Here is a 21003-nt window from a genome sequence, read left to right as displayed (position 1 = left end):
AAATTTGATTCCTTGTATTAAATCACTTCCTGCTTTAAGTACCTAAAATTATTAACATGTGCTGAACTGATAAATCCCAACCTCAACAAATAAATAATATATTTCAACTTTATTGATTTATATTCATCTGAAGTCCCTAGAAAAAGTTTTATAGCCTATATGTAATGCAATTTTATTTTTAATAAAATGACTATCATCAGATGACTTATTCATCTTTCTCACATCAACACAAACTTTTATTAAACTACTATGAGGATGTTGTGGATATACACTTAAGACAGATTCTTTCTCCACTTTTCCTCATGACTGGGAACTTAAACTGTAGACTAGCAACTGACATCCCTCACAGAACATCTCACTTCTACTCTTAAGTGATTTTCTGGGCAAACTTTTACAAAGAAGCATAATGCATTTTTCCTAAGGTTTAGAGTTGTTCTCTATTAAAATAAAATAATGAAAAGTTCTGAAAAGGAAAGAAACATTACATTTATCCTCTAGAATATTTACAAAATATGTATTTGTAAAAGGAAGAGGTATTCTAACTTCATGAAAGCATAATACATCTCTTAATAACTTTAAATATTGTATCAGAAAGTGCAATTTTACACTTTAAAGAGCCTGGAGTTTATCATTAAAAAGACGTGAGTTAAAAATCACATAGAGCTGCTTGATAGTGAGAAAATCCTTGGGTTTTCTGAATTTCAGTTAATTCAGCTGATTCAGAAATGTGATCTTTATAACTATCTCCAAAGTCTACTGTAACATTTTAAAAAAATATACCTTGCATGACAGTTTCTGCTGTAAGAGTTGGTAATATAGCAAATACTATATAAGTGTTGAATTTTCTCTTATATCTTAAATGCTATGGAAGAACTCCATTTCAACAACAACAAAAAGGCTGTAGAAATTCTGCATGCCACTAACTTATATCACATGCGTGTATGTACTTAGTTGCTAAGTCGTGTCTGACTCTTTGCGACGCCATAGACTATTGCCCACCAAGCTCCTCTGTCCATGGGGATTCTCCAGGCAACAATACTGGAGTGGGTTGCCATTTCCACCTCCAAGGGATCTTCCCGACCCACAAATTGAACCCATGTCTCCTGCGTCTCCTGTACTGGCAGCCAGATTCTTTACCATTGAGCCAACTTATATCATAAAATCACAGAAAAGTTTCTAAAGAATTAAGTCAAAAATATTGTGCAGATCAGTGGCGATTAGTCCTGAGACAAGTAGAAAGTAGTTACCTACCACTGAACTTCCCTTTGGAATTTTTCAGCATCTTATTATTTTCCATTCCCACTAATTACCTCCTACTCAACACCCTACACTACAAAATACTTTGGGTATTGCAACAAACAGAAAAGTCGGAGCAGGTAAACCCCTCTAAACAGTTTACATTCCTATAGATTAAAATAATAACTAAATAGGGACTTCCCTGTGGTCCAGTGGCTAAAATCTGGTACTCTCAAAGCAGGGAACCCAGCTTTGACCATTTGGATCATGGTCAGAGAACTAGATTCCACATGCCACAACTAAGAGTCCACAGCCACAACTAAAGATTCTGCATGACAAAACTAAGATCGAACATCTCGCATGTTGAAACTAAAACTCAATACAGCCAAATTAAAAAATAATAACTAAATAAAACACTGGACAGGTATTTAAGAAACTCAATATATTATCAATTATGGTGTCGGCACTGATCTAAAAAATGCTTAAAAAATTTTAATGGTTTATTTAGCATTTAGCAAAATGCAGAAACAGCAATGAAATTAGCCCAGTGAAAACTAAAACCAATATAACAAAAGACTTATGAACACCATTTTACCATTTTTCAGATCAAACAAATTTGGGGGATTTTCATGTTGGCAATGTCCTTTCATTTGGGTATTTTTACTTATTTATAAGGATATTCAATAATGAATGATTTATAGGTTGGTGATAAAAAAGCCACCATGAATGTTAAAAATGAAAATTCCCCTCTCTTCATAGGTTTAGGCTTACAACCTACTCCTTTTCTCTCCACCTCACTCCATCCTGTTGTCTTGATTCTTGGATTATAAGACTGAGAGTGGGAAGGAGAAAGAGTGAAAAAGGAGGCAGATGATATAATGAGAACAATTAACAAGAATTAACCAAAGTACAAGTTTATGTGGATTATCAACTTGGCAAATGGAAATTTTATGCTGGTTTAAAAGATATTGTTCGGATGATTTCAATTTAGATCTTGAAAACAAACCTCAATTGGCTCTTCACCACCTTTTACTTGATTTTCACCCATTTCTCCATTCTCATAGCTGCTGCTCTTCTCAACCCATAACTCCGATTTCTCTACAGTGAGTCGAAGCTGGTCTAAATCTGCCTTGATCTGCTTGTAGTTATCTACATCCTGATTAGACACCAGCAACTGCACCTGGAAACAGAATTTCAATCCTCGATTTACTTACGGAATTTCATTTATGTCAAGAACCCCAAGTCTTTCAACATATGTGTCCTTCAGTTGAAGTTTAGTATTTCTAGGCTATTTATGGATATTTTACATGTATATTGATCATGAAAATTTACCTGAAAGTATCTGTAAATTCCACTTAATATATTCGCATGTTATAAGGAATTAAACGTATAAAAAAGTGAGCCCTAACAATGCTTTTCAAAATGTTAAAGAGTAATTTAAAGTAAAAGATACCCCAACTGTAATTTTACTGATAAAGTTAATTCTTCTGAGACCCCCTGTTTGAAACAGGTAGAAACATAAAAATAAGTGGAAGAAAATACCCATACAGTCTGAAGCTTAATTTGTATATATTATGTGAGTATATGAATGCTGCTGCTGCTAAGTCTCTTCAGTCGTGTCCGACTCTGTGCGACCCCATAGACGGCAGCCCACCAGGCTCCCCTGTCCCCGGGATTCTCCAGGCAAGAACACTGGAGTGGGTTGCCATTTCCTTCACCAATGCGTGAAAGTGCAAAGTGAAAGTGAAGTTGCTCAGTCGTGCCCGACTCTTTGCGACCCCATGGACTGCAGCCTACCAGGCTCCTCTGTCCATGGGATTTTCCAGGCAAGAGTACTGGAGTGGGTTGCCATTGCCTTCTCCAGAATACATGAATAGTTTTATCTACTTATATAATTACTTTTAATTATTTCATATTTTAACATATTCCTGTAAAATTTCCTAATGAAGATCAATGCTCTATTAAGGAACTATTAGTGAAATATATATAAGCCTGGAGATAGTCCTCATTCATGGTCTCAAAATTGGTATCATTCAAAGATGACAAAGAAAAAGATTAGCTCCATCACAATTCTTCTCTTTTGGATTCATATATTTTTCAATCACAAAACATTGATTTCGGTGCAATACCCATACTGTTCAGTAAAATTTAGGGTCAGAATAACAGCAGGGGCAACAAAATTCCTAATATGTTATTATCCCTCAGTGCCTTCCTAAATCTTAGTGCCTATCATCCACATTAAAGATATTAACTGAAAAATCACCTTCTAAAATAGAGCATGTCTTAGCTGCAGACAAGGCCATATCTATCTTTAAAAATAGAAAGTGTCCCCAGGAAAAGCTGCAGTCTCATTAACTCTGCAACCATTAAGTCAGGTTGGATGCTATAAACAACATTTCAGAGCCTCTGTGGGTGGAAGCACTGAAGGCTACTCAATCTCACCTGTTTAAATGCCTGTAAAACTTCCGCTCTCTGGCTGAAGTGCTTGAACAGCAGCTGCAGGGCTCCTGATAGCAGAGGCGGGTAGTCATGCATGATCAGATGAATAAGAACCCGTAAAAACGTCCTGCCTCCTTCGTCATCAAGTTGAACTGGATTTTTCTCCTTTCTGTAAAACCAAAAAATCATTCTAAAAGACTTGTATTTACATAAAATCTAGTCATAAGTGGCTAATATTGTGTATACATTCTCAGACTTACACCATTTCCACCATCACCCCTCCACAAAAAATTGGAAGTTGCCAAGGAAGGCATTTTTACTTTCTTTGGCCTCATGTTACTAATAAGGGGGCTTCCCAGGGTGGCGCTAGTAGTAAAGAATCTACCTGCCAATGCAGGAGACATAAGAGACGTGGGTTTGATTCCTGGGTTGGGAAGATCCCCTGGAGAAGGGCATGGCAACCCACTCCATTATTCTTGTCTGGAGAATCCCCAGAAACAGAGGAGGCTGGAGGGCTACAATCCATAGAGTCACAAAGATTCGGACACGACTGAAGCGACTTAGCTTGCAGGCACAACGAATGAGGAAACGGAACATAAAGAAAAGCTTGTGACTGTCCATGAAAGGAGGGGTGACCAAATTCCCAGTCTGTCCAAGACTGAGAAGGTTCCTAAGATGGGGGACGCTCAGTGATTGCACTAGGAAAGCCGCAGGCAAACTGGGATGATCTGGTAATCTAGGTACAGACAAAAGACAGAATCTGAATCAATCCAGAAGCGCTTATTGAGAAGGCATATCAGTTGGATAGATCCCATGGACGCAGTAGCCTGGTAGGCTGCATCCGTGGGGTCGCTAGGAGTCGGACACGACTGAGCGACTTCCCTTTCACTTTTCACTTTCACGCATTGGAGAAGGAAATGGCAACCCACTCCAGTGTTCTTGCCTGGAGAATCCCAGGGATGGGGGAGCCTGGTGGGCTGCCGTCTCTGGGGTCGCACAGAGTCAGACACGACTGAAGCAACTTAGCAGCAGCAGCAGCAGCAAGGGCCAATTTACCACCCCCCACCGCCCCCCACTTCCCTACAAGGCCCAAAACCTCCTCAGGACAGGCGGGGAGGTAGTGAGGGACAGCACGCGCATGCGCATGCGCACGCACACAGGCAAGGCCATAGCCAGGGCAACTCCGCGAGTCTCCGGTATTCGGACTCTGGGCTAGATTACCCGGATGAAAAGTTGGTTTATTTTATGGTGAAAATCATACACTGGTTTATCCTCTTCTCAGGAATAATGAAATACTTGAATAGGAAAACACAGTAACAATAACAACAGCAGAAACTGGCAAAACAATATAAAAACAAACCTAAACCAAAAGTTCACTAGAGATAAAAATCCTTTTTGGGCTTCCCTGAGTCTGTCTGCTTCTCTCTCTTGCTAATCAAAGAAAATGCAACACAAGGCTAGGTACAGAAATCCGTTAGGTACATACAGCAAATCTGCAATAAAAATGGATGCTAGAAACTCAGTATTTGCAGCTCAGACATCGTACAGTTTTTTTTCTTTTCCTTTTGACTATTAGTTTCATTTCTGGGGAAACCAAAGAAACCACCTAAAAACAATGAATAGTAGGGCTTCTGACAGCAAAGGAGGGTAGCCATGGCAGAGATACTTCATTTTCTTCAATCATATGGATATTTCAACTGGCAGATAATAAGCATTAGTTCTCACATATATAGTTAATGATAACATTGAAAGAAGTTACTTTCTTGCCTCAAATTTCTCAGATTTTGGGAAGCAGTGTTTTGCAAGATCCAGCGATATTTTTGCCAGGGGACTTAAAGGGCGTTCGTGTGCTGTCATTATTTGAGGAAAGAAAAGCAAAGAATTCAGGGGAAAGTTCAATACACTGATCTCATCTCGACTGTCTTTTTTTTTTTTTTTAACCTGACCTAAAGAAAAGATATGCTTTCTCTTCTCTAGTAAATTCGCAGCTTCATTTCTGGCAGGAATTATGTTGGCAACCATAAAGGATATAAAATTAAATAGATATAGGGAATGACAAAGTATTGTAAAATTCTAAGTAAAATCTTATTAATAAAATAATGATACATAAATGCTACTATACCTTCCAGCAAACATAGTTTCTGCCTGAGCTGCAATTTCATCTATATCAGGAACAATAGCTGCAAAGATAAATGGTAAAAAATCCATTCTTTATATTTTTATAATTAGGAGTCCCAATATTTATATTAATGTAGCATACCTAAAAATATTTTTGTCTTAATTTCTTTATGCCACCAAAAGTCAATTAACACTTTAAAAAGTCACAATACAATGTCTCTTATTCATCAATATTTTAAATTGAAGTTTACATTTTAAAATCATTATGCTCAAAGATACATTGAAAAGATCACAAAGAACTATTTACAAAGTTTCTTCATCTATATAAGCACGTGTGTGTGTGTATATATATATATATATATATATAAACTACATACACTCGTACCTATATACATACATATAATTTAAATGGATAATGATATGGAAAGATAATATTTTTTTAAAGAATCACAATATACCTATAAGGAACCTTGTTATTACATGGTAGTTCTAAACAATATGATCTTTTAACCTAAGCTTACTTTTGCAATTCCATACCTTCCTCTTGTGGGACAGAGTGCTTTTTTTTTTTTTTTTAATGTGAACCAGTCTTGATTCCTCACCCATTCCCACCACTAACATTTTGAAGATGTCTATGATAGGTGCACAATTTATTTCTCATCTCCAAAGCATGAAAAGAAAAAGGAGCAAGATATAAAAAGGGAAAAAATTATTCCCAGAAAGCTACCTCATACAAATACAACCAATTTAAAAGGTCAGATAAATCAAAGAAGACTGGTTTTCTGGGGATGCCCCTAGACTTCCTCTCCCACACTTTTACTGACAGAGCTCCTTTTTCCAGAAGTCTGGCTTCTGAGAGCCAATAATTGTTATGCTAGTGTCAATGCAGACGCCAGCAAGACTTTCTGGTTCTGCCTCCTCATTCCTGGAACTAGCCCCTTGGGGTTCTACACTTCTGGGAAGCATAAAAACAACACAGCTGTAAATGTGCCAGGGAGACTTCGAGCTCAGGAGAGCTGAACTCCATCTGTAGAGCACACCGCCTTTGGACGGTACCGATGAGTCAGGGAGCAGGACGTTTGGCTTAGCACCCATGTTAACTACTCTGACTTTCCTATCAAACTGACTGATGCACAAAGAAGAGGCTCCCTGATGTTATCACAGTGGTTGTAGTTCCCAAGAATTTTCATATCTGTATATACATCCTACCCCAGCAAAAGAGTTCTGTGAACTGGCTAAATAGTCAATGATAAAGATTCCATCTTCAATATGATACAGTTTCCAGCTTGTCACAGCTGGCCTGATCTAGCCAGAAAAAAAATGGTGATTTAATATTTCTTGGGTTTCATAAGGTACTTTCTAGAGTCACAATATTTTTACAATAATTTTTATGCTCTTATGTCATTATGCTCCTATACTCACAGAGAGAGTAGCTTCATTCTTACACACTTTAAATGTGAAAAACTGGAAAACAGTACCAGTTTACAACTGTACAAGATAATAAAGAACCAACACACATACATACACGGTAAAACCAACATCCACATCCAGACCTTTATGAGAATGCCACGTCTTTATTCTTGAGTTGGGTAATTCCTACAAAATACCTTTCTTCCTGATAGATGCATTTCACATGCTCTGTGATCAAGCCAAAAAAATAACCCCCTTGGATTTTCACCAAAACAGCATAATTCTTAGAAGATTCAGACCTCGAGTTGGAGAGAGCTCAGAGAAAATCCCTTTTCCACTACTTCATAACTTTAAGCAAGTAACTTAACTGCTCTAACCTCGGTCTTCTTACCAGTAAACTGGCACAATAAAGAGTACTCAAACTTGTGGAGTTGTGAAGATAACAAGAGAAACTGCATTCAAAGGACCGAGCACCAGAAGCAGCAAACATCCTCCCTGCCATTCTTGACAAGTTATTTAATTTCTGTCTCAGCTCCTTCATTTCATTGGTGGAGATTATTTAGACATTTTTGTCTCATACAAATGCTTCTTGTCTTAAAACATCAAAAGGAACTTTCAAGTTTTCATGGAACCATCATCCAGAGAGCAAATACTGTCACAAAGGTAATACCTGATGGCAGCAGTGTATCAGGAGAGCCATTGGTGGACATTTCGGCATTTCCGTTGTTCTCCCCGAATTCCTTCTTATATATTGACAGCATATAGGAGATCCTATAATCTAGTCTGACACTCAAGATAAACTATAAGAAACATTAAAAACAACATAAGTTCCTTTCGTCAGCATGGTGTTTAAAAATTCATTTCATTACAGGACAGCAAGAACAACCTAACTATCAACATGTCACATGAACTACTTCGAAACTTTACTGGAAAATCAACACTTCCATCACACACATGATAAACAGCATAACACTAAGCACAGTGAGGCATTTGCAGGAGCCAATGTCAGTAAAATCCCTCAACAGCTTTTGAAAAGAAGACGACTTGACTTCCACGATCACTCTTGGAATATTCCAGGTGGGGGTATCCAGTAGACATGGATGAAGACGTTATGATGACATAATTTCCTAAGCCCTGAGCAGAGTTTCCACCGGCTCCATAAGAAAAGTGCTGGAGCTGAGACCCTCGTTCACAACAGAAAGGCCAAGATTTTAGCTACAATAGTGTGGATTCTGACTATAACAAAAGGAGTCCTGGAGCTAGGCTTCAGAGGGGCAGCTTAAGCAACAGCATCCGGTATACCAGGGATATGCCTCACTGCTGCCTGGCTCTCCTTGGCCCTGTGTTGCTGTCCTTGTTCTCTTTAACGGACATATTGACAGAGACTAAGTACCAACAAGGTTCCCATCTGTGCTCAGTACTGAGAAGGATGCAAGTGCCTGGAGCCCAGGGTCCTCAAGAAGAGTGATTGAATTGGAAAAACTAAATATATTTTGCCATAGTCCTGTTTGTTGTTGTTACTTGCTTTTTGCTTCACTGCACAGCATGTGGAATCTTAGTTCCCCAAGCAGGAATCAAACCCTCACCCCCGCAGCAGAAGCATGGAGTCTCAACTACAGGGCTGTCAGTCCCTGGCACAGCATTGTTAACATACTTGGGAAATGATCGAGGGCTACCCATGTGATATAAATATAATGGAGATCAAGAAGGAAAAGGTATATGTTGCTACCTGAGTGGAGATGGGAAACAACAGAGAGGCAGACTTGCACAGGGCAGCCTGCCATCTCAGGTTGCCTCGGAGAGTCCTGGGACAGCCTTTGCTCCCAGTACAATTATTATCTGTGTCCCCTACACTCTCTTAAGAGATGCTCATTGAGACAGCAAACAGTAATGGTCATGCAAGTCTCAGAAAACTTGGGGTTTGGTGGTACCCTCCAAACCCAGTTCTCACTATCTATGCCACAGTCAGTGTCAGACCCCCATCTCCCTCCTCCCACCCTCCCGCCCCCTTCCTCTCTCTCCATCCCAACAGCACAGGCTGGAATGCCTGCAGTGTCTCTCTTGCCTCCTCACATTTATTTCCATTGTTCACTTTACCTTGAATATTCTTCTCCTCTACCCCATAATTACTAGCTTTTGAGATATCCTCCAAGGTTTGAATCCCTTTTGAAATGAAGCTTTCCCTGGTTCCCCAGTCCAAATCAATTTTTCTCCTTTCTGCTCACCCAACACATTATTTACAGCTACGGGTCCAAAGTTGAATGCCTTTCTCTCTTCCTTCTCCCTATTCCTCTTCTGTTAGACCCTTATGTTCCTCCTGGGTCACAGCCGTGCTCCGTGTCAGCTATGTTCAGTCAAGTTCCACAAACTTGTTGAGCCAGATACCAAGGCAGGTACCAAGAGTGCGGAAAAGGTGCCAAGGGTATAACACCTGCCTCTGAACAGCATATAATCCAGAGAGAAAAGCAAACACCAAAGAAACTCTTATTAGCATGCACTGAGCACCACTACAGCTATTTGTTGAACTGATTCCAGTTACTAAGGGGATTTTCAAAGCTGGAGACAGATTGTGGGACAAGAGGGCTGAGAAAGGACCAGTGGGTTTGGTGAGCAGAATGACAGGAGCAGAAGCTAGACTGCAGATGCATAAAATGAAGAGTTGGTTTTTTAAGCGAATTCATTTCTCTGGTGGCTCAGACGCTTAAGAATCTGCCTGCCTGAGTTTGATCCCTGGGTTGGGAAGATCCCCTGAAGAAGGAAATAGAAAGCTAACCCAGGATTCTTGCCTGGAATATCCCATGGACAGAGGAGCCTGGCAGGTACAGTCCATGGGGTCACAAAGAGTCAAACACAACTAGGCGACTAACACTTCACTTTCATGTAAAGAACAAAGAATGAAAACATAAATTAATGAAACACTCATTGGCTTTTAGTTGATGATTAATATTCAAGGAATTACATTTTATAAATAGAGCCAAAATTCAAACTTTCATCTCTAATATAGTTAATTGTGAAAAATAATCGAAGGTAGAAGGGGAGGGGGAAAGGGAAGAACAAAAAGAAAGGCAGAGAAAGAGTTAACAAAGGGCTGAAGACAGACAGAGGGAGAGAATGAGCGAGAAACATAAAGATGGAAAGAAAATACACAAAATGACGGGAAAAGAAAGGAAGGGCTGGAGAGGAAGAGGAGCTGGCAAGAAAGCAGGAGACTTGCTTTAGGAACGTGGCTACAAAGAAATTCTTGAAGAGACATTCTAAAAAAGAAACATTCAAGAGGAGCACAGGGGAACACAGACACAGGGAATCAGAGTCAGACACAGACACACAAAAACTGGAGCAAGAACAGAGGTTCAACCAGAAATACATGAAGAACCCAAAAGCAGCAGCAAAAGTAAGCCAGTCCTGCTCTGCCCTGCCATGGTTCCGCCATATCATCATTTTTTAGCTATAATGGACTGTTTTGTAAATGCAGAATATCTGTAACTGTTATTGGGCTAAAATCAGGACATGTATTTCAGAGTCTGTCCCATGAGGAGGATGACACTAAGCTGGGAGCCCTTTAGGCCCACACGTCAGGTGATCAACACCTTCCCTGGGTTAAGAACAGGACAACTGAGTGATTTCTCAGGGTAGTGAACACGGGGTTGGGATGCCTGCCAATAATTTCTCAGGACTTAGCCTTTGGAATTCATGGAGGAACTGTGAAACATTTTATGATTATAAATCTAATTACTTTAAATAAAAATGTACAGATCCTTCCAGGACAACTAACCCACTTCTGGTAGCTAGTCTACATTAAATTAGGATGAAAGACTTAGTAAATTGTAACCAGAACTTTAATAGATCCTCAAAAACTCCAGGCTCCAATTTTCAAATATGGAATAAATACTATAATTAAAGTATCATAAAACTACTTTCCAAACTTAAAAAAAAAGTGCTAAGAATCCATAGCTATAGTAATGAGATTTTATTTACTATCCCATACTAAACCACTGGTCACAAAATAGCAGTTTATTCCTTTAACTTCACAGACATAGGTATTAGACTAGGTTAGTTTTTAAATGTATATATTATTGATCTTCCCTGGTGGTCTAGTGGTTAAGGATCCTTCTGCCAATGCAGGGGACACGGCGGGTTCAATCTCTGGTCCGGGAAGATTCCACATGCTGTGGGGCAACTTAGCCCATGCACCATAACCACCAAAGCCCAAGAACAGCAATGGAGAGGAACCGCTACTCACTGCAACTAGAGAAAGCCCACACACAGCAACTAAGAGCCCACACAGCCAAAATTAAAAATAAGTACATAGATAAATAAACATATTTACATTTATTATTCCTAGCCTTTTGGAAACAAAAACATCAGGACAGTCACTTACATAAAATGCTAAAAACAGTAATTAGCTTTTAAGTTAATAAAAATAAAAAGTCTCTTACTACGATAAATCTGTATACATAGAATCAAATGTCCAATTCAATTAAAAGTAAAAAAAGAGTTGGAATTCAATCTTAACTTCACCTACTCTGAAACCCTTCTTAAATTAAGGTAAAATTAAATCAAGGTCAATGTTAAATGACAAAATATATATGAAAGAAGTTATGCCAACCGCAAAGCACTCCACATTTGTTAGGTATCATCGTTAAACTAGTTAATGTGCATGCACACGTGTAATGAATATGTTAAATAGTGTCAGTGTGAGATTTCTTACCAGGCTTATCATTATCTTAAATGAAACAAAATTAGAACAACAGTATTTCAGACTATTTACACAGTGATCTGGAACAAAAAGTTAAGACATTAAGCCCACAGGCACAGGTAGGTGCCTATTGCTTCCCTCCCAGTAGGCCCTCACCTGTAAAATCTCAATGATCTTCAGCTTGGTGTCCATGACGGTGACGTCCTCGTGGTCAGTGGGGCTCCCCTGCTTGCTGGGGTGCAGGCTGGGCTGAATGTCAGGCACACTCATGGGGAAGATAGAGCCTCTGCTGAGCACCATCTGGGTCATCATCTCTCCCACCCCATGGATGGTTCTCATGACATTGTTTCCTGGCACAAGAAAAGCCCACAGGTCAACACACATGCCACGTTGGGAGACAGCTGTTATAGCCGTTGGCTGCAACCAGACTGAAAATGTGGCAGGGAGAGCACTAAGGATGAGAAAGAAGAGCATCAGCCCTGCTCCGGATCTTTCCTTGCAGATCAAGTTAAAATAGTGCAGGCACATTTCAGAATGACAGATTTTAGAAATACAAGTTTACTTTTCTCAGAAAATGCTTTCAAATGACACACGGCAGGTGAGTTGTTGCTGGCTCTAACAATATCCAAAGCAGGTCCTTCTGGAGCATAGGAAGTCCTACCATCCATCACACCAAGAGGCACTAACTCTTACAGTCACGAGGAGGAAAGGTTTTCAATCTCTACCATAAAGTACATTGCAAGTGAGGATACAAAGACTATAGGAAAACACTTAAATGGTGACTACTGTCCTAATCCTACCTTGAAGCCTAGGACTTTTTAGCTTGGCTTTCATAATGCTTGAGAAAAAAGCTTGGGAGGAGGATTTTTACAGCTTCATTTTAAGAAAAACTCTTTTCTAGAGAAGAAGCAAATTTTACCCATTTCTTCATCAATTTGAATTTAAAAATCATAATTCAAAATCCACAAAAAGCAATTGCGTTTGAGATAATTACAGAAACAAATTACTAATCGTCATTTTCAATGAGGCATCCTGCCTCTCCTGCATCTTGAGTTTGGCTCCTCATTTAATTTGTCCTCCCAATAAAACTGCCCACAGGCTTCACTGGTGGCTCAGCAGGAAAGAATCTGCCTGTTAACGAAGGAGATGTGGGTTCAGTCCCTCGGTTGGGAAGATCCCCTGCAGAAGGGAATGGCAACTCACTCCAGTCTTCTTGCCTGGAGAATCCCACGGACAGAGGAGCCCAGCAGGCTGCAGTCCATGGAGTCGCAAAAGAGTCAGACACGACTGAGCACGAAGCACAAACAAAACTGCCCACACATTCATTCCTCACACTGACCACAAGCAGCTGTACCAAAGGAGTGTCCTGTCACTGCTATGATTTACCCTCTCCTCTGCTATTTCTCACTTCTAAATCCCTACAACAAGAAATGAGAATTTGAAAGAACAACTCTCTAATTTCTTTTCTGACCAGTGGTCTTTGCTTCGTGGGTGTTCATGGAGCTTTGCCTCAAGCAAAGACCGAAGAATCTGGCAAAGAATTTTCCTTTCCCCAAGTGTCTCAGGGTATAAACCAAGAGAAAGGGAAATGGAAATAAGATGGGATGAGATTAAACCCTCAGCTCCAAGCAAAGACCCTAAACTGTGGGAATACCTACAGGATTGAAAGGCAAACAAATAAAGGGAAAATATTTAAAGGATGACTCAAGAGAATCTTCATGGTCCTGTGCACAGACCACAATTAACATCAAGCCAGTGGTACCTGATATTATTTGCACTCTGTGAAAGGTGAAATGCCTTTTAAAATTCATTATCTTATCCACAGATTAAATCAGTATACATAAAAGAGGGTGGTACTGAAATAATACATTTTTGAGAATGCAGTGAAGGAATATTTTTATCTAGAGTGGCATCTTCCAGGCAGAAATTAATTAGGGTTTTCATTCTGAGAGTCTAGGACCTTTTATTACACTGCTGCTAGCATAAATCCAAAAACAGGGATAAGAAAAAATATATGAAAGATAATTTTCAAGTTTGGACAAGCTTGAGACAAAGGATTCGAGACAGCCTCATTTTCTATCAGAAAAACCTCGAGGCAGAATGCTTCATTGTCTGTGGTTCCCAAATAATCCTAACAACTGAGCATTCCTACATCTCCCCACCAACTGCAGGCATTCGATCTGGTTGCTGGCAACAGTTTCGGATCATCAATGTTCAACCAGTACATTTATCGGAGGCTCGATTCCAGTATGTATATGTAGTAGCCTCCAAATAATGCTTGCTTACCACCAACACAGAACAGGCTCTTCCGTTATTCTTACCCTTGATTCACACAAAAATCCTAGGCACCCACATTGTCTGCACCTTATTTAGAATTTCAAGGAAAATAACCATTTAATCCAAACGAGTGTTAAACACAAAACATTTGCCCAGACAATTCTTACCGCCCCCCCAAATATAGATCTTGTCATCAAGCAATTAAAATCTAGTAGCCAGGTCTGTCATAATAGATAAAACATGTTGTCAATGAAATGGGAAGGCTCATCCCAGTGGCAACACATCATTAGATGCCTGTGGCACTTGGTGGCCACAAAACTCTCCTAACATCTCTGTGTATGGCCAATGCTGAGTTTGCAAATTAAAAGATGCTATGTCTTCCAGAGTTTTTGGGTGGTGATGACAAGTGCTTCAATTATGAACTACTACAGCTTGGAAAACATAAATCAAACACCACATAAATCACAGAGAAGCAAGGCTCCATTTTTTCCACAAAAAACTTTTTTTAATTCTAAGACTGTTGAGATAACTCAGAGGTGATTGAAAGTGAAAATCACTCAGTTGTGTCCAACTCTCTGATCCTGATAATTACAGATCCCCTTCTCCAGGCGATCTTCCCAATCCAGGGTTCGAACCCAGGTCTCCAACATTGCCAGCGGATTCTTTCCCATCTAAGCCAGCAGAGATACCCAAGAATACTGGAGTGGGTAGCCTATCCCTTCTCCAGGGGATCCTCCCAACCCAGGAATCAAAGTGGGGTCTCCTGCATTAAAGGTGGATTCTTTACCAGCTGAGCTACCAGAGAAGCCAGAGGTGATTAGTCTTCAACAATGCAAAAGAAGAAATCTTAGGATGTCTCTTCTCAACCATGATTAGTTAATACTACTGAAAAGTTTTCAGTGAAAAGGCTACTATATTATAATCTAAATCCTCTGGATAAATTCAGGTTTTCGATATCCTTTATATTAACCCAGAAGCTAGAATTTTGATTTATGTACAAAGTGTATTGAGATGGTTTGAAAAAGGGAGTCACCTTTGTTACGTAAAACTACAAAGGAAGGAATTTCTCAGAAACAAAAGCAGACAGACTTTACAGGTTCTTTCCTTATATGATTGTATAGGTATTTTGGAGCTTCCCAGGTGGTGCTAGTGGTAAAGAACTTGCCTGCCAGCCAATGCAGGAGACATAGAGACGCAGGTCTGATCCCTGGGTGGGGAAGATCCCCTGGAGGAGGGCATGGCAATCCACTCCAGTATTCTTGCCTTGAGAATCCTATGGACAGAGGAGCCTGGCAGGCTACAAATGCATAGGGTTGCACAGAGTCGGACACGACTGAAGCAATTTAGCATGCATGCTAATCCTAATCCCCTCAAGAGAAAACCCCCCAAAGCAAGACAAGTACAGTAAATGCATACAAGAAATGGTGACTGGAAACGGGTTGAGAGTTCATTGCTTTGTTTCTTTGATGGTTTTCATGAGTCAAGTTTCCATGACCAATTCCAGAGATAACACTAAAACTGTGCTGACCATAACTGAATTTTTCCTTATTCCAAAGTCATTTTATTACTGGCCACACTATGGGATTCAACAATCTTTAACATTTTTGTGGATTTACAGAGAATGTAAGGAATTTAGTAGAATCTTACTTGATTGAAATTTACGGTAGTCCTCTGGTGTTTTATTTAAAGTCATTCTTGACCTGCTATCTCTTTCTGTTAGAAATACTTTTCTCTGGGGACTTCCCTGGTGGTCCCATGGTTAAGAGTCCACCTTGCAATATAGGCGATGCAGGTTCGATCCCTAGTTGGGGAACTAAGGTCTCACATGCTGTGGAACAACCAAGCTCCAGTGTCACAACTACTGAGCCCACACGCTACAACTAGAGAGTCCCGCACCTCAACAAAAGATGCCACGTGACACAAGGAAGAGTCCACATGCCACAGCTAAGACTTGACATAGTCAAACGAACATATAAATATTTTTTAAAAAAGAAATACTTCTCACCTAGGAACACATGAAATTGATCATCTGGGTTTTCTAGCTGTTCAGATTTCAGATAGACATTTCTGAAATCCTCTAAGCATTTATAAGAGAAATAGATATAGCTGATAAGAGTTCTGTGAATAACTGCTCACAGCAATTTTCTTGTTTTGTGCCTACCAAAGGCAACTCTCAATGCTTTAGAGTAATGGAAGCCAAAAAATGGATAACACCAAAACCATTCTTATTTCCCTGAAACATATTTTTATAGTTGGAAAAATATATCTGCTGTTTTCATAATTCATTTGAAACAGAATGATGTTAAACCATAAAGACATGTTTCAGACATCTTCCTACTTGCCCTCCCTGCTTAGCAGCTCCTTATAAACCTCCTCTTGCTGGAAAACGCCTACACTCTCTAGAACTAGAGCAGTTTTCTATTTTGACCATTCCCTGGAGCAGTGCTTCCTCCCAGTGGTTAGGGGCTGGGTTCTAAAGGGACTTTTCTGTATGCACACACACACAAAGAAAGCACTAACACAAGGTCAAAACCTTAGTTAAGATAGTGGTATAATCAGAGTAACAGGGAACATGGTATCAATCTAAATTAAAAAAAGATTAAGATTTAGCATCCCAATAGACAAGTAACCAGCACTCCCAGTTCAAAGTCAGATAAAAATAAGAGCTACATATACAGTCCACATAGGTTGTTTTTTTTTTAATTGCTCAATGATAGTTTTAAATTTTATTATAGTTGAAACTTACAATGTTGTATTAGTTTCCAGAGTACAGCAAAGTGATTCAGTTATACATAAATATATTTTTTCATATTCTTTTCCATTTATCGTTTATTACAGGATATTAAATATAGTTCCCAGTGCTGTACAGTAGGACCTTGTTGTTTATCCATTTTATAAATAATGGTTTGTATCTACTAATTCCATCCCTTCCTTATCCCCTCTTCTCCTTGGCAATCACAAGTCTGTTCTCTATGTGAGTCTATTTTCTCATACATGATTATAGATAAGCTCATTTGTGTCAGATTTTAGACTCCACATATAAGTGATATCATATGGTATTTGCCTTTCTCTTTCTGACTTACTTCACTTAGTATGATAATCTCTAGGTCCATCCGTATTGATGCAAATGGCATTGTTGTTGTTCAGTCACTCAGCCATGTCTGACTCTGCAATCCCGTGGAGTCTCTGATGCAAATGGCATTATTTCACTATTTTTATGGATGAGTAGCATTCCTTTGTGTATATGCATCCTATATACCACATCTGCTTCACCCATTCTTCTGCCAATCACACGAGGTTTTAATCCATGTGCTGGAACTGGAGAGAACTTGGTATTCCTCTGCGTGGAGGTCCCCAGATGGTCACTTGGCTCTCTCCCTCAAAATCCTTTCTGATTTCTGGTGCAAGGTCACCTCTTCAGACCTCTTCTGATCACACTTTTAGAGAAGAATTGCCATCATTCTGGATCCTGCCTTACATTTCAGTCAAGGCATTATCACTGTCTCACATCACATTTTATACTTGTGTATGTGGTTATTGTTTCCCCACCCCCCAAAAAAGGACATAAGCTCCATGAAGACAGAGGTTCTGCCTGGTTTACTACTCTATCTCCAGCACCAGGTACAGTGCTTGACATGCTACAGTCATTCAATCAATGCTTATTAGATTACTGCACAAATAAAAGAAGTTGGATGAACAAATGAAAAATGACATGAACTGTAGCCCACCAGGCTCCTGAGTCCATGGGATTTCCAAGGCAAGAATACTGGAGTGGATTGCCATTCCTTGCTCCAGGGGTTCTTCTCGAACCAGAGATTGAACCCTACATCTCCCTTGTCTCCTGCATTGCAAGTGGATTCTTTACCAATGAGCCACCAGGGAAGCCCAATTGTTATATGGCTTATATTAAAAAATAGGTACACAATGGTGTATTACTCAGCCATTAAAAAGAATACATTTGAATCAGTTCTAATGAGGTGGATGAAACTGGAGCCAATTATACAGAGTGAAGTAAGCCAGAAAGAAAAACACCAATACAGTATACTAATGCATATATATGGAATTTAGAAAGATGGTAATGATAACCCTGTATGCGAGACAGCAAAAGAAACACAGATGTAGAGAACAGTTTTTTGGACTCTAGGAGAGGGATGGGGGTGATGATTTGGGAAAATGGCATTGAAACATGTATAATATCATATAAGAAACGAATCTCCAGTCCAGGTTCAATGCAGGATACAGGATGCTTGGGGCTGGTGCACCGGGATGACCCAGAGGGATGGTACGGGGAGGGAGGTGGGAGGGGGGTTCAGGATGGGGAACATGTGTACACCCATGGCGGATTCATGTTCATGTATGGCAAAACCAATGCAATATTGTAAAGTAAAAAAAAAAAAAAAAAGGTATTATTAAACTAGAGGGTAAATTTCATCAAGGTGAGTGGGTTTTTGTTTTTGGTTTTTTTGCTTTCTTTTACACTTTCTTCATTTTCTAAATTTTTTCAAAAAGCATATATAATTTCATGTTACTTAAAAACATATTTGTTAAAAAGTATAATAAATAAGAATGAGATAAGGCAAAATCATGGAAACTGACTTTATCAAGGGCATATCACATTGCATGTATTAATATTGTGCTAGGCCACACACACCATTCACAGCAGGGTTCGGAGGTGGGGAACCCATCCCATTTTATACAGCAGCAAGTGGCAAAGTCACAGATTCAGGTTACTTAACATCAATGTGCATCTTTTCTCCACATCACGTTGCTACGCTAAAGGCTATCACCTTCCAAGTGTACAAAGATTTTATACTAGAACTCAGAAAACCTACCAAATGCAGAGAGAAAATATCTTAAGTAAAATTATGTACTGAAAATGTGGGATGACTATTAATCATATCATGAATCTGCTCACATTATTCTCAAGTGATCTTATCCAACTGCTGCTGCTGCAGCTAAGTCGCTTCAGTCATGTCTGACTCTGTGGGACCCCACAGATGGCAGCCCACCAGGCTCCGCTGTCCCTGGGATTCTCCAGGCAAGAACACTGGAGTGGGTTGCCATTTCCTTCTCCAATGCATACAAGTGAAAAGTGAAAGTGAAGTCGCTCAGTCGTGTCCGAATCTTCGTGACCCCATGGACTGCAAGCCTACCTGGCTCCTCCATCCAACTAGTTAATATTAAATAACTGTCCACATACTACTTGTGGGATTCTGTTTACATTACACAATTTAATTCTAAGGGCAGTCTCTGTTCAGAAAGTATCTATTAAGCAGTCAATGTTCACCTGGCTTTCTACTAGGGACATGAGGTGTGGAAGGACATAAGAGAAGTAGAAAACTTGTTGCTGTTGTTTAGTGGCTAGTCTGCCAGGCTCCTCTCTCTGTCCATGGGATTTCCCAGGCAAGAATACTGGAGTGGGTTGCCATTTCCTTCTCCAGGAGATCTTTCCAGCTCAGGGATCAAACCCACATCTCTTGCATTGGCAGGTAGGTTCTTTACCACTTGTCCACCAAAGATGCCCAGAAAATTTACAGTACAGCTAAGAAAACAGAAAACATGCCCCTCATCCCAAATTTAAGGACAGATACAAAACACATGAGATAGTAATAACACAACATGGGCAGTATACAAAATTGCTTAGGACATTTTTTTTCCATTGGGGAAATTATCTTAGGGTAAGGAGACTGAAAGGCAGCTTCACTGAAGAAATACAATTTTGAACTAGGCTTTTAATGGGGTGAAGGATTTAAATTAGTGTAAATCTTTCACAAACCATTTCACCAGCTGATGTTCAGAATCTTAATCCTAATTAAAAAGTTTCCAATTTCTTGTGAGAATAAAATTATATAATATGTGCCCCAAAAGTTATGAAAAATATAGTATAATTGTGAGGTATTATCTCAAAATGAAAAGCAGAGGATTCGTGCATGCTTTCACTAAACTTCTGAAAAACAGCTCTTGTCTGTTGCGTTATATTCTATTACAGTGGTCACCACCTCTCTAATGAGTATGTGATCCATCACATAATCATAGCTCATAATCACTAACACACCCGTGGGGTTGACACAAAGTATCACCTCTAAAAGAAGGAGTCTTGCAGAGGAGTGGTTTGTAAAGAATACTCAATGGACAGAGGATATGATATGACACCTAATCTTTTTCATTCTGAATAAATACTCAGTGAATACAGTATGTTGATAAGCCATTGACAGATTCCAACTTTCCAGTTAGAAATAGAGCAAAGCAAAACCTACTGAAAGCATGTTACTAAGGTATAGTAATGTTATTATCCATCTTTTTTTTGGAATATAAAGTAGACTGCTTAGAAGAAAATTACTTCCCATCCCACACCTTAAAGAAGACTTACACAAAGGATGAATTGAAAAAGCAATTCATACAAAACAGTGGTGGAGTTCTACATCTTATTTTGAATTTCATCACTGTCAAATACTGACAAAGTCATTTCAGTTATTCCAAACTCAAGGTTTCATTTTAATTTGCCAGACTGATCTTTAATTCTTAACAGCTAGTAATGCTGTTAAGTGGATTTACTATTTTTATAATTGAGATGTAAATTAAATACAGTGCAATACACAGCCCTTAAATGAAAGGCTGTAGTAGTTTGGACAAGGGAGGACCCATATAAACCACAAAGCCTCCAGATAGTCAGACATTTCTATTATCCAGAAAGCTCTTTTGTGCCCTTTCCCAGTTAATCCCCTCCACATTTCCCCTCACCACCACCACAAAAAAACAACCACTCCTCTGATTTATCACACTGTAGAGATATACACTGAATAATGTACAGTTTCATAGGTATGATT

The 21003-nt window shown here is 39.4% G+C and overlaps 1 protein-coding gene across 2 annotated transcripts in view; it reads right to left on the bottom strand.

Moving 5' to 3' along the window:
* ITPR2 (inositol 1,4,5-trisphosphate receptor type 2) overlaps positions 1 to 21003 on the bottom strand; it is a 593100-nt gene that overhangs the window by 349581 nt on the left and 222516 nt on the right. For both annotated transcript variants that reach the window (XM_070788589.1, XM_070788588.1), the window contains exons 22-26: positions 12056 to 12249; positions 7874 to 8003; positions 5798 to 5855; positions 3679 to 3844; positions 2243 to 2416 (exon numbers count right to left, since the gene is read on the bottom strand). In XM_070788589.1, coding sequence (XP_070644690.1) covers positions 2243 to 2416; positions 3679 to 3844; positions 5798 to 5855; positions 7874 to 8003; positions 12056 to 12249 — 722 coding nt within the window. The remainder of the gene's footprint in view (positions 1 to 2242; positions 2417 to 3678; positions 3845 to 5797; positions 5856 to 7873; positions 8004 to 12055; positions 12250 to 21003) is intronic.

Source organism: Bos indicus, chromosome 5 (assembly GCF_029378745.1).
Source record: "Bos indicus isolate NIAB-ARS_2022 breed Sahiwal x Tharparkar chromosome 5, NIAB-ARS_B.indTharparkar_mat_pri_1.0, whole genome shotgun sequence".
In the NCBI taxonomy this organism is placed as follows: domain Eukaryota; kingdom Metazoa; phylum Chordata; class Mammalia; order Artiodactyla; family Bovidae; genus Bos; species Bos indicus.
Note: the sequence above shows the minus strand (reverse complement) of the source record. Positions and strands in the feature narration are given on the sequence as shown.